Consider the following 25,719-nt stretch of genomic DNA (forward strand, 5'->3'; position numbering starts at 1 on the left):
AGTGGTTCAAGAGTTCACCTACCTAGGCTCAACTATCACCAGTAACCTGTCTCTAGATGCAGAAATCAACAAGCGCATGGGTAAGGCTTCCACTGCTATGTCCAGACTGGCCAAGAGAGTGTGGGAAAATGGCGCACTGACACGGAACACAAAAGTCCGAGTGCATCAGGCCTGTGTCCTCAGTACCTTGCTCTACGGCAGCGAGGCCTGGACAACGTATGCCAGCCAAGAGCGACGTCTCAATTCATTCCATCTTCGCTGCCTTCGGAGAATACTTGGCATCAGGTGGCAGGACTATATCTCCAACACAGAAGTCCTTGAAGCGGCCAACACCCCCAGCTTATACACACTACTGAGTCAGCGGCGCTTGAGATGGCTTGGCCATGTGAGCCGCATGGAAGATGGCAGGATCCCCAAAGACACATTGTACAGCGAGCTCGCCACTGGTATCAGACCCACCGGCCGTCCATGTCTCCGTTATAAAGACGTCTGCAAACGCGACATGAAATCGTGTGACATTGATCACAAGTCGTGGGAGTCAGTTGCCAGCATTCGCCAGAGCTGGCGGGCAGCCATAAAGACAGGGCTAAATTGTGGCGAGTCGAAGAGACTTAGTAGTTGGCAGGAAAAAAGACAGAGGCGCAAGGGGAGAGCCAACTGTGCAACAGCCCCAACAAACAAATTTCTCTGCAGCACCTGTGGAAGAGCCTGTCACTCCAGAATTGGCCTTTATAGCCACTCCAGGCGCTGCTTCACAAACCACTGACCACCTCCAGGCGCGTATCCATTGTCTCTCGAGATAAGGAGGCCCAAAAGAAAGAATATTATCCAATAGGGAACACAGTGTGTATTTCTGTATCTATCTATTATCCAATAGGGAACGCAGTGTGTATTTCATTATCTATATATTATCCAATAGGGAACACAGTGTGTATTTCAGATTCTATATATTATCCAATTGGGAACACAGTGTGTATTTCAGTATCAATCTATTATCCAATAGGGAACACAGTGTGTATTTCATTATCTATCTATTATCCAATATGGAACGCAGTGTATATTTCATTATCTATATATTATCCAATAGAGAACACAGTGTGTATTTCAGTATCTATATATTATCCAATAGGGAACACAGTGTGTATTTCAGTATCTATATATGATCCAATAGGGAACACAGTGTGTATTTCATTATCTATCTATTATCCAATAGGGAACACAGTGTGTATTTCAGTATCTATCTATTATCCAATAGCGAACACAGTGTGTATTTCAGTATCTGTCTATTATCCAATAGGGAACACAGTGTGTATTTCAGTATCTATCTATTATCCAATAGGGAACACAGTGTGTATTTCAGTATCTATGTATTATCCAATAGGGAACACAGTGTGTATTTCAGTATCTATGTATTATCCAATAGGGAACACAGTGTGTATTTCAGTATCTATATATTATCCAATAGGCAGCGCAGTGTGTATTTCAGTATCTATATATCATCCAATAGGGAACACAGTGTGTATTTCAGTATCTATCTATTATCCAATAGGGAACACAGTGTGTACTTCAGTATCTATCTATTATCCAATAGGGAACACAGTGTGTATTTCAGGATCTATATATTATCCAATAGGGAACACAGTGTGTATTTCAGTATCTATCTATTATCCAATAGGGAACACAGTGTGTATTTCAGTATCTATCTATTATCCAATAGGGAACACAGTGTGTATTTCAGTATCTATCTATTATCCAATAGGGAACACAGTGTGTATTTCAGTATCTGTGTATTGTCCAATAGGGAACACAGTGTGTATTTCAGTATCTATATATTATCCAATAGGGAACACAGTGTGTATTTCAGTATCTACCTATCATCCAATAGGGAACACAGTGTGTATTTCAGTATCTATATATTATCCAATAGGGAACACAGTGTGTATTTCAGTGTCTATCTATTATCCAATAGGGAACACAGTGTGTATTTCAGTATCGAAATATGATCCAATAGGGAACACAGTGTGTATTTCAGTATCTATCTATTATCCAATAGGGAACACAGTGTGTATTTCAGTATCTATCTATTATCCAATAGGGAGCGCAGTGTGTATTTCAGTATCTATCTATTATCCAATAGGGAACACAGTGTGTATTTCAGTATCTATATATTATCCAATAGGGAGCGCAGTGTGTATTTCAGTATCTATATATTATCCAATAGGGAACACAGTGTGTATTTCAGTATCTATCTATTATCCAATAGGGAACACAGTGTGTATTTCAGTATCTATCTATTATCCAATCGGGAACACAGTGTGTATTTCAGTATCTATGTATTATCCAATAGGGAACACAGTGTGTATTTCAGTATCTATATATTATCCAATAGGGAACACAGTGTGTATTTCAGTATCTATATATTATCCAATAGGCAGCGCAGTGTGTATTTCAGTATCTATATATTATCCAATAGGGAACACAGTGTGTATTTCAGTATCGATCTATTATCCAATAGGGAACACAGTGTGTATTTCAGTATCTACCTATTATCCAATAGGGAACACAGTGTGTATTTCTGGATCTATCTATTATCCAATAGGGAACACAGTGTGTATTTCAGTATCTATCTATTATCCAATAGGGAACACAGTGTGTATTTCAGTATCTATATATTATCCAATAGGGAACACAGTGTGTATTTCAGTATCTATCTATTATCCAATAGGGAACACAGTGTGTATTTCAGTATCTATCTATTATCCAATAGGGAACACAGTGTGTATTTCAGTATCGAAATATGATCCAATAGGGAACACAGTGTGTATTTCAGTATCTATCTATTATCCAATAGGGAACAGAGTGTGTATTTCAGTATCTATATATTATCCAATAGGGAACACAGTGTGTATTTCAGTATCTATATATTATCCAATAGGGAACACAGTGTGTATTTCAGTATCTATATATTATCCAATAGGGAACACAGTGTGTATTTCAGTATCTATCTATTATCCAATAGGGAACACAGTATGTATTTCAGTATCTATGTATTGTCCAATAGGGAACACAGTGTGTATTTCAGTATCTATATATTATCCAATAGGGAACACAGTGTGTATTTCAGTATCTATATATTATCCAATAGGGAACACAGTGTGTATTTCAGTATCTATCTATTATCCAATAGGGAACACAGTGTGTATTTCAGTATCTGTGTATTGTCCAATAGGGAACACAGTGTGTATTTCAGTATCTATATATTATCCAATAGGGAACACAGTGTGTATTTCAGTATCTATCTATTATCCAATAGGGAACACAGTGTGTATTTCAGTATCTATATATTATCCAATAGTGAGCGCAGTGTGTATTTCAGTATCTATATATTATCCAATAGGGAACACAGTGTGTATTTCAGTATCTATCTATTATCCAATAGGGAACACAGTGTGTATTTCAGTATCTATCTATTATCCAATCGGGAACACAGTGTGTATTTCAGTATCTATCTATTATCCAATAGGGAACACAGTGTGTATTTCAGTATCTATATATTATCCAATAGGGAACACAGTGTGTATTTCAGTATCTATATATTATCCAATAGGGAGCGCAGTGTGTATTTCAGTATCTATATATTATCCAATAGGGAACACAGTGTGTATTTCAGTATCTATCTATTATCCAATAGGGAACACAGTGTGTATTTCAGTATCTATCTATTATCCAATAGGGAACACAGTGTGAATTTCAGTATCTATGTATTATCCAATAGGGAACACAGTGTGTATTTCAGTATCTATATATTATCCAATAGGGAACACAGTGTGTATTTCAGTATCTATATATTATCCAATAGGCAGCGCAGTGTGTATTTCAGTATCTATATATTATCCAATAGGGAACACAGTGTGTATTTCAGTATCTATCTATTATCCAATAGGGAACACAGTGTGTATTTCAGTATCTATCTATTATCCAATAGGGAACACAGTGTGTATTTCAGGATCTATATATTATCCAATAGGGAACACAGTGTGTATTTCAGTATCTATCTATTATCCAATAGGGAACACAGTGTGTATTTCAGTATCTATCTATTATCCAATAGGGAACACAGTGTGTATTTCAGTATCTATCTATTATCCAATAGGGAACACAGTGTGTATTTCAGTATCTATATATTATCCAATAGGGAACACAGTGTGTATTTCAGTATCTATCTATTATCCAATAGGGAACACAGTGTGTATTTCAGTATCTATGTATTATCCAATAGGGAACACAGTGTGTATTTCAGTATCTATATATTATCCAATAGGGAACACAGTGTGTATTTCAGTATCTATATATTATCCAATAGGGAACACAGTGTGTATTTCAGTATCTATATATTATCCAATAGGGAACACAGTGTGTATTTCAGTATCTATCTATTATCCAATAGGGAACACAGTGTGTATTTCAGTATCTATGTATTGTCCAATAGGGAACACAGTGTGTATTTCAGTATCTATATATTATCCAATAGGGAACACAGTGTGTATTTCAGTATCTATCTATTATCCAATAGGGAACACAGTGTGTATTTCAGTATCTATCTATTATCCAATAGGGAACACAGTGTGTATTTCAGTATCTATGTATTATCCAATAGGGAACACAGTGTGTATTTCAGTATCTATATATTATCCAATAGGGAACACAGTGTGTATTTCAGTATCTATCCCTTATCCAATAGGGAACACAGTGCGTATTTCAGTATCTATCTATTATCCAATAGGGAACACAGTGTGTATTTCAGTATCTATGTATTATCCAATAGGGAACACAGTGTGTATTTCTTTATCTATCTATTATCCAATAGGGAACACAGTGTGTATTTCAGTATCTATCTATTATCCAATAGGGAACACAGTGTGTATTTCAGTATCTATGTATTATCCAATAGGGAACACAGTGTGTATTTCAGTATATATCTATTATCCAATAGGGAACACAGTGTGTATTTCAGTATCTATATATTATCCAATAGGGAACGCAGTGTGTATTTCAGTATCTATCTATTATCCAATAGGGAACACAGTGTGTATTTCAGTATCTATATATTATCCAATAGGGAACACAGTGTGTATTTCAGTATCTATATATTATCCAATAGGGAACACAGTGTGTATTTCAGTATCTATCTATTATCCAATAGGGAACACAGTGTGTATTTCAGTATCTATATATTATCCAATAGGGAACACAGTGTGTATTTCAGTATCTATATATTATCCAATAGGGAACACAGTGTGCATTTCAGTATCTATCTATTATCCAATAGGGAACACAGTGTGTATTTCAGTATCTGTCTATTATCCAATAGGGAACACAGTGTGTATTTCAGTATCTATATATTATCCAATAGGGAACACAGTGTGTATTTCAGTCTCTATCTATCATCCAATAGGGAACACAGTGTGTATTTCAGTATCTATCTATTATCCAATAGGGAACACAGTGTGTATTTCAGTATCTATATATTATCCAATAGGGAGCGCAGTATTTCAGTATCTATATATTATCCAATAGGGAACACAGTGTGTATTTCAGTATCTATATATTATCCAATAGGGAGCGCAGTGTGTATTTCAGTATCTATATATTATCCAATAGGGAACACAGTGTGTATTTCAGTATCTATCTATTATCCAATAGGGAACACAGTGTGTATTTCAGTATCTATCTATTATCCAATAGGGAACACAGTGTGTATTTCAGTATCTATGTATTATCCAATAGGGAACACAGTGTGTATTTCAGTATCTATATATTATCCAATAGGGAACACAGTGTGTATTTCAGTATATATCTATTATCCAATAGGGAACACAGTGTGTATTTCAGTATCTATATATTATCCAATAGGGAACGCAGTGTGTATTTCAGTATCTATCTATTATCCAATAGGGAACACAGTGTGTATTTCAGTATCTATATATTATCCAATAGGGAACACAGTGTGTATTTCAGTATCTATGTATTATCCAATAGGGAACACAGTGTGTATTTCAGTATCTATATATTATCCAATAGGGAACACAGTGTGTATTTCAGTATCTATATATTATCCAATAGGCAGTGCAGTGTGTATTTCAGTATCTATATATTATCCAATAGGGAACATAGTGTGTATTTCAGTATCTATCTATTATCCAATAGGGAACACAGTGTGTATTTCAGTATCTATCTATTATTCAATAGGGAGCACAGTGTGTATTTCAGGATCTATATATTATCCAATAGGGAACACAGTGTGTATTTCAGTATCTATCTATTATCCAATAGGGAACACAGTGTGTATTTCAGTATCTATATATTATCCAATAGGCAGCGCAGTGTGTATTTCAGTATCTATATATTATCCAATAGGGAACACAGTGTGTATTTCAGTATCTATCTATTATCCAATAGGGAACACAGTGTGTATTTCAGTATCTATCTATTATCCAATAGGGAACACAGTGTGTATTTCAGTATCTATCTATTATCCAATAGGGAACACAGTGTGTATTTCAGGATCTATATATTATCCAATAGGGAACACAGTGTGTATTTCAGTATCTATCTATTATCCAATAGGGAACACAGTGTGTATTTCAGTATCTATATATTATCCAATAGGGAACACAGTGTGTATTTCAGTATCTATCTGTTATCCAATAGGGAACACAGTGTGTATTTCAGTATCTATCTATTATCCAATAGGGAACACAGTGTGTATTTCAGTATCTATATATTATCCAATAGGGAACACAGTGTGTATTTCAGTATCTATATATTATCCAATAGGGAACACAGTGTGCATTTCAGTATCTATCTATTATCCAATAGGGAACACAGTGTGTATTTCAGTATCTGTCTATTATCCAATAGGGAACACAGTGTGTATTTCAGTATCTATATATTATCCAATAGGGAACACAGTGTGTATTTCAGTCTCTATCTATCATCCAATAGGGAACACAGTGTGTATTTCAGTATCTATCTATTATCCAATAGGGAACACAGTGTGTATTTCAGTATCTATATATTATCCAATAGGGAGCGCAGTATTTCAGTATCTATATATTATCCAATAGGGAACACAGTGTGTATTTCAGTATCTATCTATTATCCAATAGGGAACACAGTGTGTATTTCAGTATCTATCTATTATCCAATCGGGAACACAGTGTGTATTTCAGTATCTATCTATTATCCCATAGGGAACACAGTGTGTATTTCAGTATCTATATATTATCCAATAGGGAACACAGTGTGTATTTCAGTATCTATATATTATCCAATAGGGAGCGCAGTGTGTATTTCATTATCTATATATTATCCAATAGGGAACACAGTGTGTATTTCAGTATCTATCTATTATCCAATAGGGAACACAGTGTGTATTTCAGTATCTATCTATTATCCAATAGGGAACACAGTGTGTATTTCAGTATCTATGTATTATCCAATAGGGAACACAGTGTGTATTTCAGTATCTATATATTATCCAATAGGGAACACAGTGTGTATTTCAGTATCTATATATTATCCAATAGGCAGCGCAGTGTGTATTTCAGTATCTATATATTATCCAATAGGGAACACAGTGTGTATTTCAGTATCTATCTATTATCCAATAGGGAACACAGTGTGTATTTCAGTATCTATCTATTATCCAATAGGGAACACAGTGTGTATTTCAGGATCTATATATTATCCAATAGGGAACACAGTGTGTATTTCAGTATCTATCTATTATCCAATAGGGAACACAGTGTGTATTTCAGTATCTATATATTATCCAATAGGGAACACAGTGTGTATTTCAGTATCTATCTGTTATCCAATAGGGAACACAGTGTGTATTTCAGTATCTATATATTATCCAATAGGGAACACAGTGTGTATTTCAGTATCTATCTATTATCCAATAGGGAACACAGTGTGTATTTCAGTATCTATGTATTATCCAATAGGGAACACAGTGTGTATTTCAGTATCTATATATTATCCAATAGGGAACACAGTGTGTATTTCAGTATCTATATATTATCCAATAGGGAACACAGTGTGTATTTCAGTATCTATATATTATCCAATAGGGAACACAGTGTGTATTTCAGTATCTATCTATTATCCAATAGGGAACACAGTGTGTATTTCAGTATCTATGTATTGTCCAATAGGGAACACAGTGTGTATTTCAGTATCTATATATTATCCAATAGGGAACACAGTGTGTATTTCAGTATCTATCTATTATCCAATAGGGAACACAGTGTGTATTTCAGTATCTATGTATTGTCCAATAGGGAACACAGTGTGTATTTCAGTATCTATATATTATCCAATAGGGAACACAGTGTGTATTTCAGTATCTATCTATTATCCAATAGGGAACACAATGTGTATTTCAGTATCTATCTATTATCCAATAGGGAACACAGTGTGTATTTCAGGATCTATATATTATCCAATAGGGAACACAGTGTGTATTTCAGTATCTATCTATTATCCAATAGGGAACACAGTGTGTATTTCAGTATCTATATATTATCCAATAGGGAACACAGTGTGTATTTCAGTATCTATCTGTTATCCAATAGGGAACACAGTATGTATTTCAGTATCTATATATTATCCAATAGGGAACACAGTGTGTATTTCAGTATCTATATATTATCCAATAGGGAACACAGTGTGTATTTCAGTATCTATATATTATCCAATAGGCAGCGCAGTGTGTATTTCAGTATCTATATATTATCCAATAGGGAACACAGTGTGTATTTCAGTATCTATCTATTATCCAATAGGGAACACAGTGTGGATTTCAGTATCTATATATTATCCAATAGGGAACACAGTGTGTATTTCAGTATCTATATATTATCCAATAGGGAACACAGTGTGTATTTCAGTATCTATCTATTATCCAATAGGGAACACAGTGTGTATTTCAGTATCTATGTATTGTCCAATAGGGAACACAGTGTGTATTTCAGTATCTATATATTATCCAATAGGGAACACAGTGTGTATTTCAGTATCTATCTATTATCCAATAGGGAACACAATGTGTATTTCAGTATCTATCTATTATCCAATAGGGAACACAGTGTGTATTTCAGGATCTATATATTATCCAATAGGGAACACAGTGTGTATTTCAGTATCTATCTATTATCCAATAGGGAACACAGTGTGTATTTCAGTATCTATATATTATCCAATAGGGAACACAGTGTGTATTTCAGTATCTATCTGTTATCCAATAGGGAACACAGTATGTATTTCAGTATCTATATATTATCCAATAGGGAACACAGTGTGTATTTCAGTATCTATATATTATCCAATAGGGAACACAGTGTGTATTTCAGTATCTATATATTATCCAATAGGCAGCGCAGTGTGTATTTCAGTATCTATATATTATCCAATAGGGAACACAGTGTGTATTTCAGTATCTATCTATTATCCAATAGGGAACACAGTGTGGATTTCAGTATCTATCTATTATCCAATAGGGAACACAGTGTGTATTTCAGGATCTATATATTATCCAATAGGGAACACAGTGTGTATTTCAGTATCTATCTATTATCCAATAGGGAACACAGTGTGTATTTCAGTATCTATATATTATCCAATAGGGAACACAGTGTGTATTTCAGTATCTATCTGTTATCCAATAGGGAACACAGTGTGTATTTCAGTATCTATCTATTATCCAATAGGGAACACAGTGTGTATTTCAGTATCTATATATTATCCAATAGGGAACACAGTGTGTATTTCAGTATCTATATATTATCCAACAGGGAACACAGTGTGCATTTCAGTATCTATCTATTATCCAATAGGGAACACAGTGTGTATTTCAGTATCTGTCTATTATCCAATAGGGAACACAGTGTGTATTTCAGTATCTATATATTATCCAATAGGGAACACAGTGTGTATTTCAGTCTCTATCTATCATCCAATAGGGAACACAGTGTGTATTTCAGTATCTATCTATTATCCAATAGGGAACACAGTGTGTATTTCAGTATCTATATATTATCCAATAGGGAGCGCAGTATTTCAGTATCTATATATTATCCAATAGGGAACACAGTGTGTATTTCAGTATCTATCTATTATCCAATAGGGAACACAGTGTGTATTTCAGTATCTATCTATTATCCAATCGGGAACACAGTGTGTATTTCAGTATCTATCTATTATCCCATAGGGAACACAGTGTGTATTTCAGTATCTATATATTATCCAATAGGGAACACAGTGTGTATTTCAGTATCTATATATTATCCAATAGGGAGCGCAGTGTGTATTTCATTATCTATATATTATCCAATAGGGAACACAGTGTGTATTTCAGTATCTATCTATTATCCAATAGGGAACACAGTGTGTATTTCAGTATCTATCTATTATCCAATAGGGAACACAGTGTGTATTTCAGTATCTATGTATTATCCAATAGGGAACACAGTGTGTATTTCAGTATCTATATATTATCCAATAGGGAACACAGTGTGTATTTCAGTATCTATATATTATCCAATAGGCAGCGCAGTGTGTATTTCAGTATCTATATATTATCCAATAGGGAACACAGTGTGTATTTCAGTATCTATCTATTATCCAATAGGGAACACAGTGTGTATTTCAGTATCTATCTATTATCCAATAGGGAACACAGTGTGTATTTCAGGATCTATATATTATCCAATAGGGAACACAGTGTGTATTTCAGTATCTATCTATTATCCAATAGGGAACACAGTGTGTATTTCAGTATCTATATATTATCCAATAGGGAACACAGTGTGTATTTCAGTATCTATCTGTTATCCAATAGGGAACACAGTGTGTATTTCAGTATCTATATATTATCCAATAGGGAACACAGTGTGTATTTCAGTATCTATCTATTATCCAATAGGGAACACAGTGTGTATTTCAGTATCTATGTATTATCCAATAGGGAACACAGTGTGTATTTCAGTATCTATATATTATCCAATAGGGAACACAGTGTGTATTTCAGTATCTATATATTATCCAATAGGGAACACAGTGTGTATTTCAGTATCTATATATTATCCAATAGGGAACACAGTGTGTATTTCAGTATCTATCTATTATCCAATAGGGAACACAGTGTGTATTTCAGTATCTATGTATTGTCCAATAGGGAACACAGTGTGTATTTCAGTATCTATATATTATCCAATAGGGAACACAGTGTGTATTTCAGTATCTATATATTATCCAATAGGGAACACAGTGTGTATTTCAGTATCTATCTATTATCCAATAGGGAACACAGTGTGTATTTCAGTATCTATGTATTGTCCAATAGGGAACACAGTGTGTATTTCAGTATCTATATATTATCCAATAGGGAACACAGTGTGTATTTCAGTATCTATATATTATCCAATAGGGAACACAGTGTGTATTTCAGTATCTATCTATTATCCAATAGGGAACACAGTGTGTATTTCAGTATCTATCTATTATCCAATAGGGAACACAGTGTGTATTTCAGTATCTATGTATTATCCAATAGGGAACACAGTGTGTATTTCAGTATCTATATATTATCCAATAGGGAACACAGTGTGTATTTCAGTATCTATATATTATCCAATAGGGAGCGCAGTGTGTATTTCAGTATCTATATATTATCCAATAGGGAACACAGTGTGTATTTCAGTATCTATCTATTATCCAATAGGGAACACAGTGTGTATTTCAGTATCTATCTATTATCCAATAGGGAACACAGTGTGTATTTCAGTATCTATGCATTATCCAATAGGGAACACAGTGTGTATTTCAGTATCTATATATTATCCAATAGGGAACACAGTGTGTATTTCAGTATCTATCTCTTATCCAATAGGGAACACAGTGTGTATTTCAGTACCTATCTATTATCCAATAGGGAACACAGTGTGTATTTCAGTATCTATGTATTATCCAATAGGGAACACAGTGTGTATTTCAGTATCTATCTATTATCCAATAGGGAACACAGTGTGTATTTCAGTATCTATCTATTATCCAATAGGGAACACAGTGTGTATTTCAGTATCTATCTATTATCCAATAGGGAACACAGTGTGTATTTCAGTATCTATCTATTATCCAATAGGGAACACAGTGTGTATTTCAGTATCTATATATTATCCAATAGGGAACGCAGTGTGTATTTCAGTATCTATCTATTATCCAATATGGAACACAGTGTGTATTTCAGTATCTATATATTATCCAATAGGGAACACAGTGTGTATTTCAGTATCTATATATTATCCAAATAGGGAACACAGTGTGTATTTCAGTATCTATCTATTATCCAATAGGGAACACAGTGTGTATTTCAGTATCTATATATTATCCAATAGGGAACACAGTGTGTATTTCAGTATCTATATATTATCCAATAGGGAACACAGTGTGCATTTCAGTATCTATCTATTATCCAATAGGGAACACAGTGTGTATTTCAGTATCTGTCTATTATCCAATAGGGAACACAGTATGTATTTCAGTATCTATATATTATCCAATAGGGAACACAGTGTGTATTTCAGTCTCTATCTATCATCCAATAGGGAACACAGTGTGTATTTCAGTATCTATCTATTATCCAATAGGGAACACAGTGTGTATTTCAGTATCTATCTATTATCCAATAGGGAACACAGTGTGTATTTCAGTATCTATCTATTATCCAATAGGGAACACAGTGTGTATTTCAGTATCTATCTATTATCCAATGGGGAACACAGTGTGTATTTCAGTATCTATCTATTATCCAATAGGGAACACAGTGTGTATTTCAGTATCTATATATTATCCAATAGGGAACACAGTGTGTATTTCAGTATCTATATATTATCCAATAGGGAACACAGTGTGTATTTCAGTATCTATATATTATCCAATAGGGAGCGCAGTGTGTATTTCAGTATCTATCTATTATCCAATAGGGAACACAGTGTGTATTTCAGTATCTATATATTATCCAATAGGGAACACAGTGTGTATTTCAGTATCTATCTACTATCCAATAGGGAACACAGTGTGTATTTCAGTATCTATATATTATCCAATAGGGAACACAGTGTGTATTTCAGTATCTATCTATTATCCAATAGGGAACACAGTGTGTATTTCAGTATCTATCTATTATCCAATAGGGAACACAGTGTGTATTTCAGTATCTATCTATTATCCAATAGGGAACACAGTGTGTATTTCAGTATCTATCTATTATCCAATAGGGAACACAGTGTGTATTTCAGTATCTGTCTATTATCCAATAGGGAACACAGTGTGTATTTCAGTATCTATATATTATCCAATAGGGAACACAGTGTGTATTTCATTATCTGTATATTATCCAATAGGGAACACAGTGTGTATTTCAGTATCTATATATTATCCAATAGGGAGCGCAGTGTGTATTTCAGTATCTATCTATTATCCAATAGGGAACACAGTGTGTATTTCAGTATCTATCTATTATCCAATAGGGAACACAGTGTGTATTTCAGTATCTATCTATTATCCAATAGGGAACACAGTGTGTATTTCAGTATCTATATATTATCCAATAGGGAACACAGTGTGTATTTCAGTATCTATATATTATCCAATCGGGAACACAGTGTGTATTTCAGTATCTATCTATTATCCAATAGGGAGCGCAGTGTGTATTTCAGTATCTATATTATCCAATTGGGAACACAGTGTATATTTCAGTATCTATATATTATCCAATAGGGAGCGCAGTGTGTAATTCAGCATCTGTACACATCACGCGATAGGGAATGCAGTGTGTATTGCAGTACCTCCATCCAGAAAATAGTATTAATCTAAAAGAAACCTTCATTTTGTCGAACTGCTCCATCACACTAGCTGCTGCATCTCTGAAAAGCTTGTCCTTTTGTTGTTGTACATGCTCAATCAATATTCTCTGCATGGAAGGCAAGATTTTTGCACCTTTCTTCTGTGCAGCTTCTGAAAATGTAAGAATTCTTTCAATATTCATTCATCGGGGCGGGCACCATTGGCAAGCCAGAAATTGTTGCTCATTACTAATTACCATTGAAAAGGTGGTGGTGAGCTGCCTTCTTGAACTGCTGCAGTCCCATGTGGTGTAGGTACACCCACAATGCTATTAGGGAGGGAGTTCCAGGATTGTGACCTCGTGACAGTGAAGGAACGGCGATATAGTTCCAGTCAGGATGGTGTGTGGCTTGGAGGGGAAGTTGCAGGTGGCAGTGTTCCCATGTGCCTACTTCCCTTGTTTAGTTTAGTTAAGAGATACAGCACAGAAACAGGCCCTTCGGCCAACCGAGTCTCTGCTGACCATTAACCACCCATTTATACTAATCCTACACTAATTCCATATCCCCACCACATCCTCACCTGTCCCTATATTCCCCTACCACCTACCTATGCTAAGGGCAATTTATAATGGCCAATTTACCCATCAACCTGCAAGTCTTTTGGCTGTGGGAGGAAACCGGAGCACCCGGAGGAAACCCACGCAGACACAGGGAGAACTTGCAAACTCCACACAGACAGTACCCAGAACTGAACCCGGGTCGCTGGAGCTGTGAGGCTGCGGTGCTAACCACTCCGCCACTGTGATGTCGAAGGAGTCTTGGCGGGTTGCTGCAGTGCATCTTGTAGGTGGTACACACTGCTGCCACTGTGCATCCATGGAGGAGGGAATGGATATTTAATGTGGTAAATGGGGTGCGGCTCAAGCTGGCTGCTTTGTCCTGAATGGTGTCGAGCTATTTGTATTTTGTTGGAGCTGCACTAATCCAGACAAGTGGAGAGCATTCCATCACACTCCTGACTTGTGCCTTGGAGATGCGGGAAAGGCTTTGGGGAGCCAGAAGGTGAGTTACTCACCACAAAATTCCCAGCTTTTGACCTGCCCTTGGAGCCACAGTATTTATGTGGCTGCTTCAGTTCAGTTTCTGGTCAATGGTAACTCCCAGGATATTGATGGTGGAGGATTCAGTGATGGGTGAATGTCAAGGGGAGATGGTTATTCTCTCTTATTGGAGACGGTCATTTCCTGGCACTTGTGTGGCACAAATGTTATTTGCCACTTATCAGTCCAAACCTGAAGGTTGTCCAGGTCTTTCTGCATGCAGGCACGGGCTGCATCAGTATCTGAGGAGTTATGAATGGGTCTGTACACTGTGTAATCATCAGCGAACATCCCCACTTCTGAGTTTCTGATGGAGGGAAGGTCATTGATGAAGCAGCTGAAGACGCTTGGGCCTAGGACACTACCTTGAGGAATTTCTGCAGCAATGTCCTGTGGCTGAGATGATTGGCCTCCTACAACGACAACCACATTCCTTTGTATATCTTTGCAAGGTATGAATCCCCTGATTCCCATTGACTTGAATTTTGCTAGCGCTCCTTGGTGTCACACTTGGTCAAATGCTGCCTTTGGTTTCAAGGGCAGTCACTCTCACCTGACCTCAGGAATCTAGCTCTTTTGTCCATGTTTGGACCAAGGCTGTAATAAGATCTGGAGTCAAGTGCCCCTGGCAGAACCCAAACTGAGTATTGCTGACTAGGTTATGTCTGTGCAAATACTGCTTGATAGCACTGTTGACGATTCCTTCCATCACTTTGCTAGTAATTGAGACTGGACTGATGGGCAGTAATTGGATGGATTGGATTTGTTCTGGGCAATTTTTCACATTGCAGGGTAGATGCCAGTGTTGTAGCTGTACTGGAACAGCTTGGCTAGGGGCATGGCCAGTTCTTCAGTACTATAGCCAGATGTTGTCAGGGTCCAATGCCTTTGCTGTATCCAATGCACTCAGCCATTTCTTGATGTCACACAGAGTGAGTCGAATTGTCTGAAGACTGGCATCTGTGATGCTGGAGACCTCAGGAGGAGGCCGAGATGGATCATCCACTTGGCACTTCTGGCTGAAGATGGATGCAAATGCTTCAGCCTTGTCTTTTGCACTGATGCTGGGCTCTCCCATTGTTGAGGATGGGGTTATTTGTGGAGCCTTCTCCTCCTGTTAGTTGTTTAATTGTCCACCATCATTGACGACTGGATGTGGCAGGACTACAGTGCTTTGATCTGTTCCATTGGTTGTGGGATCACTTAGTTCTATCTATACAGGCTGCTGCCACATGCAACTATTAGTGTGCATGTAGTCCTATGTTGCAGCTTCAGCAGTTTGGCACTTTAATTTTAGGTGTGTCTGGTGCTGCTCCTGGCTTGCTCTTCTGCACTCTTTATTGAACCAGGATTCATCCCCGAGCTTGATGGTGATGGGGTAGAATGAGGGATATACCATGAGTTTACAGATTGTGTTTGAATACAATTCTGCAGCTGCTGATGGTCAACAATGCCTCATGGATGCCCGGTTTTGTGCTGCTAGATCTGATCTGAATCTATTCCATTTAGCATGGTGGTAGTGCCACCCATCTGATGGAGGGTGTCTCTCGTGTGAAGACAGGAGTCATCTCCACTTGACTGTGTGGTGGTCACTCCTATTAGGAAGTATTCTAAGAAATCAGTATGTAGGTGCCCAGCTCTGTAACACACAGTACCCCTGTACCATGTGTCAGTTCCCAGCTATCTGTAACACATCATACTCCCATACTGTCAGTGTTGGCATGCCCAGGTATGTATAATAGACAGTACCTTCGTATGCTGGTTTCATTGACTGTTGAACAGACAAAATAGCTGCTTTATAAATGTGCTTCTTCTTTTCAATTATCTGCCTCTGAAGGTCGCTTAATAATGCATTGAGCTGAAACAGAATTTAAACGTCATTAAGATCACTTTGTATATCCTGCAGTGTGTAAAAAAAGTAGTTAACAGTCCATAGTTTCAGTATCATTTTGTCAGCAATACCATGTGTTCCATTTATCGTGAAGCTGACTTTATTTTTATGATACTGCATGAAACCTTTAAGACCATGATATTTTCGGGGAGGGTGGCGGAGAGTGTGGTAGGGAGGGATAAACCCTGAAAGCACAAGGACCCTAAGGTCCTGCCAACATTAACAGCAGTGCATTAACATTATCATTTTCCCGTCCCATTTCCTACCGGCTGCTGAGTGGAAAACCAACAGTGCAGAGAGAACGTGGCAATTGTGAAAGGGAGATGTGTGTTGTTGTATTTAGTGGCCCAACAGGGACAAAGAACAAGGAACAGGCCATTCGGCCCGCCAAGCCTGCGTCGATCATGATCCTGTCTAAACTAAAACCTTCTGCACTTCCGGGGTCCGTTTCCCTCTATTCCCATCCTATTCATGTATTTGTCAAGATGCCTCTTAAACGTCGCTATCGTACCTGCTTCCACCACCTCCCCCGGCAGCAAGTTCCAGGCACTCACCACCCTCTGTGTAAAAAACTTGCCTCGCACATCTCCTCTAAACTTTGCCCCTCGCACCTTAAACCTATTTCCCCCAGTAACTGACTCTTCCACCCTGGGGAAAAAGCTTCTGACTATCCACTCTGTCCATGCCACTCATAACTTTGTAACCTCTATCAGGTCACCCCTCCACCTCCGGCGTTCCAGTGAGAACAATCCGAGCTTATCCAACCTCTCCTCATAGCTAATACCCTCCAGACCAGGCAACATCCTGGTAAATCCCTTCTGTACCCTCTCCAAAGCCTCCACATCCTTCTGGCAGTGTGGCGACCAGAATTGTATGCAATATTCCAAGTGTGGCCTAACTAAGGTTCTGTACAGCAGTAGCATGACTTGCCAATTTTTATACTCTATGCTCTGACTGATGAAGGCAAGCATGCCATATGCCTTCTTGACTACCTTATCCACCTGCGTTGCCACTTTCAGTGACCTGTGGACCTGTACGCCCAGATCTCTCTTCCTGTCAACACTCCGAAGGGTTCTGCCATTTTCTGTATACTTCCCACCTGTATTAGACTTTCCAAAATGCATTACCTCATATTTGACCGGTTTAAACTCCATCTGCCATTTCTCCACCCAAATCTGCAACCGATCTATATCCTGCTGTATCCTCTGACAATCCTCATCACTATCCGCAACTCCACCAACCTTTGTGTCGTCTGCAAACTTACTAATCAGACCAGCTACATTTTCCTCCAAATCATTTATATATACTACAAACAGCAAAGGTCCCAGCACTGATGCCTGTGGTACTCCACTAGTCACAGCCCTCCATTCAGAAAAGCACCCTTCCACTGCTACCCTCTGTTTTCTATGACTGAGCCAGTTCTGTATCCATCTTGCCAGCTCACCTCTGATCCCGTGTGACTTCACCTTTTGTACCAGTCTGCCATGAGGGAACTTGTCAAAGGCTTTACTGAAGTCCATGTAGACAACATCCCCACTGCCCTTCCTTCATCAATCATTTTCGTCACTTCCTCAAAAAACTCGATCAAGTTAGTGAGACACGACCTCCCCTTCACAAAACCACGCTGCCTCTCGCGAATAAGTTCATTTGTTTCCAAATGGGAGTATATCCTGTCCCGAAGAATCCTCCCCAATAATTTCCCGACCACTGACGTAAGGCTCACTGGCCTGTAATTTCCTGGATTATCCTTGCTACCCTTCTTAAACAAAGGAACAACATTGGCTATTCTCCAGTCCTCTGGGACCTCACCTGTAGCCAATGAGGATACAAAGATTTCTGTCAAGGCCCCAGCAATTTCCTCCCTTGCCTCCCTCAGTATTCTGGGGTAGATCCCATCAGGCCCTGGGGACTTATCTACCTTAATGCTTTTCAAGACGCCCAACAGCTCCTCCTTTTTGATATCGACACTCCTTTCCCTAGACTCATCATCCACCAAGTCCTTTTCTTTGGTGAATACAGAAGCAAAGTACTCATTTAGTACCTCGCCCATTTCCTCTAGCTCCACGCATAGATTCCCTCCTCTGTCCTTGAATGGGCCAACCCTTTCCCAGGCTACCCTCTTGCTCTTTATATACGGAAAAAAAGCCTTGGACGTTTTGGAGAAAGTCTCAGACTCAGGATAAGGTCAACTAAGAACGTTTTATGATTTGCATAATACCATATACACTCTCATTATCTTTCTAAGCTTGCATCCTTCATGCTGTTCTCTCTTCTGCTCTCCAACCGAACCTCATGTGACTGTGATATCATCACTCTTACAGCCGGACAGGTCTTTCTCACTGTCTCCAGCATTAATCCTTTACATCGTTATACTACAGGAGAGATCAGAGCTTGGTGGAGACAGCAGTCACCAGTAACAGAACCCCTTCCCAAATCATTTCGCTGCTGGGATATTCCGAGCCCTTGAAAACTTGATTGATCAGCGTTAAATCTGAATCAAGCTCCCAGTGCCACTGTGGGAGCCTGTTTTAAATGTGATAATGAGGTGTCTCGCCTCTCATTTTTTGTTCCCCAATTTTTAAATTTTGACCACCCCTGACATTTCCTGTCCCTCCCAGTTTCTGAGTTACTCTGGCATTGTACTCCTGTTGAGCAATTTCTATTGCTGTGGTAGGAGGTGGAGCCCTGTGCATCAGAGATTCCATCAGAGACTCCACTGGGATGTTCCCACAGGCCACAATTGGATCTGTGCAAGTATTAATAATAATGAACTGAGAAGGGGGTGGTGGAGCATTAATGTGAATGAGCTGGGTAGAGGCAGTGCAAGCGTTAATATTATCGAGCTATGAAGGGCAGGTGCATGCATTAATATAATGAGTCTCCTTTCAGGCCGTTGGACTTGCTGGGACTCAGTGCTGGTATATGAATATAAATTTTCCATCACAGCTTGTTCCTGAACCCATGATGACTGGAGGGATCTTGGGTCTGGGTCGAAACTATGAGAGAGGCACGTTAACTGCTGATGCCTATCCCAATATTGATGGCCTGCTATTGAGCTGTGCTTCTTTCCAACCTGCTTAGCCCAGGGCTAGTGTGCATCCTAAACTCTCTAGCCTCGCCCAAGCAAAATAGTCTGGCAATAAAAAGCATGAATAGTTTGGTCTTCCCAGGCATAATACATCTAACATAGGCTGGACCTGTCGCGTACACACATGGTGCCCAGTGAGAATGATCTCCTCTCTTGTATGATATGAGTTACACATTGAGAACAGAACATTACACAGTGTCAGAATAGTTACACATTTTAAATATTTATAGCTATCACACTGCAGATGCAGAACCACTGGATATTGGACTCATGGCCAGAAACTGACATATACGCTCTAATTTGCAAAATTCCCTGACCAAACAATAATGACTTTAGCCCGTAATTATTTAACATACAATGGCTTTGTGGCTTTTAAGGAATGCCACTTCATTTTAATAGCAGAATAATATTTTGTGCATTGTCCTTGCCTTATAAATCAATGCAGCATCTAATTCACGCCAGCAAATTCACAGGAGTTCAACTGGCTTTGTAAAGAATCATAGAATGGTTACAGCACAGAAGGAGGCCATTCGGCCTGTCGGGTTCATGCTGGCTCTCTGCAAGAGCAATTTTGCTCGTCACACTCACCTTCCATTTCCTCATAGTCCTGCAAGTTTTATTCCCTTCAGATCATTATCTAATTCCCTTTTGAAAGTCATGATTAAATCTGCCTCCACCACACTCTGAGACAGTGCATTCCAGATCCTAATCACTCGCCATGTAAAAACGCTTTTCCTCATTTCGCCGTTTCTTCTTTTGCCAGACATCTTAAATCGGTGTTCTCTGCTTTACAACCCGTCCACCAATGGGAGCAGTTTCTCTCTATCTGCTCTATCTACACCCCTCATGATTTTGAACACCTCAATCTGATCTCCTCTCAACCTTCTCTTCTCTAAGAACAATTCCAGCTTCTCCAATCCATCCACATAACTGAAGTCTCTCATCTTTTCTTGTAACAATTCTTGTAATTTTTTTCTGCACCTTCTCTAAAGCCTTCACATCCTTCCAGAATTGGACACAATACTCAGTTGAGGCCGAACCAGTGTTTTATAAAGGTTCATCATAACTTCCTTGCTTTTGTACTCGATGCCTTTATTTATAAAACCCAGAATCCCAGATGCCTTTTTAACCATTTTCTCAACCTGCCCTGTCACTTTCAATAATTTGTGTTCCCTCTGCTCCTGCACTCCCCTTAAAATTGTATCCTTTATTTTACATTGCCTCTCCTTGTTCTTCCTACTAAAATGCATCACTTGACCCATCCCACTAGCCTGTCTATACCCTCTTGAGGTCTATCACTATCCTTCTCACAGTTCACGATACTTCCAAGTTTTGTATCATCTGCAAATTTTGAAATTGTGCCCTGTATACCCAAGTCTAGGTCATTCATGTATATCAAGAAAAGCAGCAGTCCGAATACCGATTCCTAGAACCATGCTGGCCAAAAAAACGAGCTGCCCAATCGAATCCCACCTTCCAGCACCTGGTCCATAGCCTTGCCGGTTACAGCACTTCAGGTGCATGTCCAGGTACCTTTTAAAAGAATTGAGGGTTTCTGCCTCCACCACTATTCCTGGCAGTGAATTCCAGACACCCACCAACCTCTGGGTGAAAAGGTTTCTCCTCATGTCCCCTCTAATCCTTCTATCAATCAGCTTAAATCCGTGCCCCCAGTAATTGACCTCTCCGCTAGAAGAAACAGGTCCTTCCTGTCTACTCTATCTAGGCCCCTCATAATTTTATACACCTCAATTAAGTCACCCCTGAGCCTCCTCTGTTCTAAGCAAAACAACACTAGCCGATTCGAGTTTTTTGAGGAACTGCCAAAGATGATTGATGAAGGAAGGGCAGTGGATGTTGTCTACATGCACTTCAGTAAAGCCTTTGACAAGGTCCCTCATGGCAGACTGGTACAAAAGGCGAAGTCACACGGGATCAGAGGTGAGCTGGCAAGATGGATACAGAACGGGCTCGGTCACAGAAGACAGAGGGTAGCAGTGGAAGGGTGCTTTTCTGAATGGAGGGCTGTGACTAGTGGTGTACCACAGGGATCAGTGCTGGGACCTTTGCTGTTTGTAGTATATATAAATGATTTGGAGGAAAATGTCGCTGGTCTGATTAGTAAGTTTGCGGAGGACACAAAGGTTGGTGGAGTTACGGATAGAGATGAGGATTGTCAGAGGATACAGCAGGATATAGATCGGTTGGAGACTTGGGTGGAGAAATGGCAGATGGAGTTTCCGGACGAATGTGAGGTAATGCATTTTGGAAGGTCTAATACAGGTGGGAAGTATACAGAAAATGGCAGAATCCTTAGGAGTATTGATAGGCAGAGAGATCTGGGCATACATGTCCACAGATCACTGAAAGTGGCAACGCAGGTGGATAAGGTAGTCAAGAAGGCATACGGCATGCTTGCCTTCATCGGTCGGCGCATAGAGTATAAAAATTGGCAAGTCATGCTGCAGCTGCACAGAACCTTAGTTAGGACACACTTGGAATATTGCGTCCAATTCTGGTCGACACACTACCGGAAGGACGTGGAGGCTTTGGAGAGGGTGCAGAGGAGGTTTACAGGATGTTGCTTGGTCTGGAGGGTATTAGCTATGAGGAAAGGTTAGATAAACTCGGAATGTTTTCACTGGAATGACGGAGGTGGAGGGGCGACCTGATAGAGGTTTACAAAGTTCTGAGTGGCATGGACAGAGTGGACAGTCAGAAGCTTTTTCCCAGGGTGGAAGAGTCAGTTACCAGGGGACATAGGTTTAAGGTGCGAGGGGAAAAGTTTAGAGAGGATGTGCGAGGCAAGTTTTTATACACAGAGGGTGGTGAGTGCCTGGAACTTGCTGCCGGGGGAGGTGGTGGAAGCAGGTACGATAGCAACGTTTAAGAGGCATCTTGACAAATACATGAATAGGATGGGAATAGAGGGATACGGTCCCCGGAAGTGCAGAAGGTTTTAGTTTCGACATCATGATCGGCGCAGGCTTGGAGGGCCGAATGGCCTGTTCCTGTGCTGTACTGTTCTTTGTTCTTTATTCAATCTTTCCTCATAGCTGCAATTTTCGAGCCCTGGCAACATTCTTCTAAATATCCTCTCTCCAGCGCAATTACGTCCTTTCTGTGATTAGAACTGTACACAATACACCATCTGTGGCCTAACCAGTGCTTTCTGCAGTTCCAGCATTACATCCCTGCTTTTGTATTCTATACTTTGGTCAATAAAGATAATTTGGATACTGTTGAGGGGGTGGCCTCTCAGGGGAAAGCAACAACTGCCAAGTTTGTGGCACCAAGGATGGCTCTGCTGCACAGCAGGGGAGGAAAAGGAGTGGAAGAGCTATAGTAAAAGGGGTATTCTATCGTAAGGGGTACAGATAGGCGTTTCTGTAGCCGCAAACATGACTCCAGGATGGTATGTTGCCTCCCCGGTGCTAGGGTCAAGGATATCACGGAGTGGCTGCAGGACATTCTGAAGGGGGAGGGGGGAGTAGTCAGAGGTTGAAGTACACATTGGTACCAATGACATAGGCAGAAAGAGGGATTAGGTTCTGCAACATGAATTTAGGGAAAGAGGTAGCGGATTAAAAAGCAGGACCTCAAAGGTTGTAATCTCTGGATTACTCCCGGTGCCATGTGCTAGTGAGTATAGGAATAGGAGGATAGAGCAGATGAATGCCTGGCTGAGGAAATAGTGCAGAAGGGAGGGTTTTAGTTTCCTGGATCACTGGGTCTGTTTCTGGCAAAGGTGGGACCTGGGTTGCACCAGAACTGGAATGGGACCAACATCCTTCCTGGGAGGTTTGTTAGTGCTGTTGGGGGTCGGCTTTAAACTAATTTGGCAGGGGGATGGAATACAGAGTGGAGGTACAGTAGGGGGTGATGCACAGTCAAATACAGAACAGAAACTGAGTCAATCTGGAAGGCAGAGCAAATACAGACCTGTTAAGGCACTAGTGAAAAATGCAAGGCTGGATTGCATATACTTTAATGCAAGGAGGGTTTACTAATAAGGCAGGTGAATTGAGGGCATTGATTAGCACATGGGATTATGGTATTATTGCTATCACAGAGACATGGTTGAGGGAGGAGCAGGACTGGCAGCTCAATATTCCAGGGTATAGAATCTTCAGGCATGACAGGGGAGGAGATAAAAGAAGATAAAAGGGGAGGCACAGTGGCGCAGTGGTTAGCACCGCAGCCTCACAGCTCCAGCGACCCGGGTTCAATTCTGGGTACTGCCTGTGTGGAGTTTGCAAGTTCTCCCTGTGTCTGCGTGGGTTTCCTCCGGGTGCTCCGGTTTCCTCCCACATGCCAAAGACTTGCGGGTTGATAGGTAAATTGGCCATTATAAATTGTCCCTAGTATAGGTAGGTGATAGGGAAATATAGGGACAGGTGGGGATGTGGTAGGAATATGGAATTAGTGTAGGATTAGTATATAAATGGGTGGTTGAAGGTCGGCACAGACTTGGTGGGCCGAAGGGCCTGTTTCAGTGCTGTATCTCTAAATTAAAAAAAAAAGAGTTGGTATTGCACTGTTGATCAAGGAGTCAATTACTGCAGTAAGGAGGGATGATATCTTAGAAGGTTTCTCAAATGATGCCATATGGTAGAACTTAAAAACAAAAAGGGGGCAAACACTTGGCAGGGCGTGTACTACAGGCCTCCAAATAGTCAGGGAGAGATAGAGGAGCAGATATGTAGGCAATTCTCAGAGAGGCGTAAAAATAATAGGGTAATAATAGTAGGGGATTTCAACTTCCCCAATATCAACTGGGTTAGTCTTAGTGCAAAAGGCTTAAAGGGGGCAGAATTCTTAAAAAGCAGACAGCAGAGCTTTTTGAGCCAGTACTTTGAAAGTCCTACATGAGAAGGGGCAGTACTGGACCTAATCCTAGGGAAAAAAGCTGGACAAGTGGCAGAAGTGTCAGTGGGGGAGCATTTCGGGGATAGTGACCATAACTCTAAGATTTAAGGTAGTTATGGAAAAGGACAAAGACGGGCCGAAAATAAAGGTACTGAATTGGGGAAAGGCTGGTGGAGTTGCGGATAGTGATGAGGATTGTCAGAGGATACAGCAGGATATAGGTTGGTTGGAACTTGGGCGGAGAAATGGCAGATGGAGTTTAATCCGGACAAATATGAGGTAATGCATTTTGGAAGGTCTAATACAGGTGGGAAGTATACAGTAAATGGCAGAACCCTTAGGAGTATTGACAGGCAGAGAGATCTGGGCGTACAGGTTCACAGGTCACTGAAAGTGGCAACGCAGGTGGATAAGGTAGTCAAGAAGGCATACGGCATGCTTGCCTTCATCGGTTGGGGCATAGAGTATAAAAAGTGGCAAGTCATGCTGCAGCTGTACAGAACTTTAGTTAGGCCACACTTAGAATATTGCGTGCAATTCTGGTCGCCATACTACCAGATGGACGTGGAGGCTTTGGAGAGGGTACAGAAGAGGTTTACCAGGATGTTGCCTGGTCTGGAGGGCATTAGCTATGGGGACAGGTTGGTTATACTTGGATTGTTTTCACTGGAACGACGGAGGTGGAGGGGCGACATGATAGAGGTTTACAAAGTTATGAGCGGCATGGACAGAGTGGATAGTCAGAAGCTTTTTCCCAGGGTGGAAGAGTCAGTTATTAGGGGGCATAGGTTTAAGGTGCGAGGGGCAAAGTTTAGAGGGGATGTGCGAGGCAAATTCTTTACACAGAGGGTGGTGAGTGCC

The 25,719-nt window shown here is 39.7% G+C and overlaps 1 protein-coding gene across 2 annotated transcripts in view; it reads right to left on the bottom strand.

Annotated features, from left to right (window-relative positions):
- Window positions 1-25,719, bottom strand: part of LOC137347064 (nuclear GTPase SLIP-GC-like) — a 351,039-nt gene that overhangs the window by 131,168 nt on the left and 194,152 nt on the right. For both annotated transcript variants that reach the window (XM_068011077.1, XM_068011078.1), the window contains exons 17-18: window positions 16,760-16,868; window positions 13,946-14,079 (exon numbers count right to left, since the gene is read on the bottom strand). In XM_068011077.1, coding sequence (XP_067867178.1) covers window positions 13,946-14,079; window positions 16,760-16,868 — 243 coding nt within the window. The remainder of the gene's footprint in view (window positions 1-13,945; window positions 14,080-16,759; window positions 16,869-25,719) is intronic.

Source organism: Heterodontus francisci, chromosome 31 (assembly GCF_036365525.1).
Source record: "Heterodontus francisci isolate sHetFra1 chromosome 31, sHetFra1.hap1, whole genome shotgun sequence".
NCBI classification, from domain to species: Eukaryota; Metazoa; Chordata; class Chondrichthyes; order Heterodontiformes; family Heterodontidae; genus Heterodontus; species Heterodontus francisci.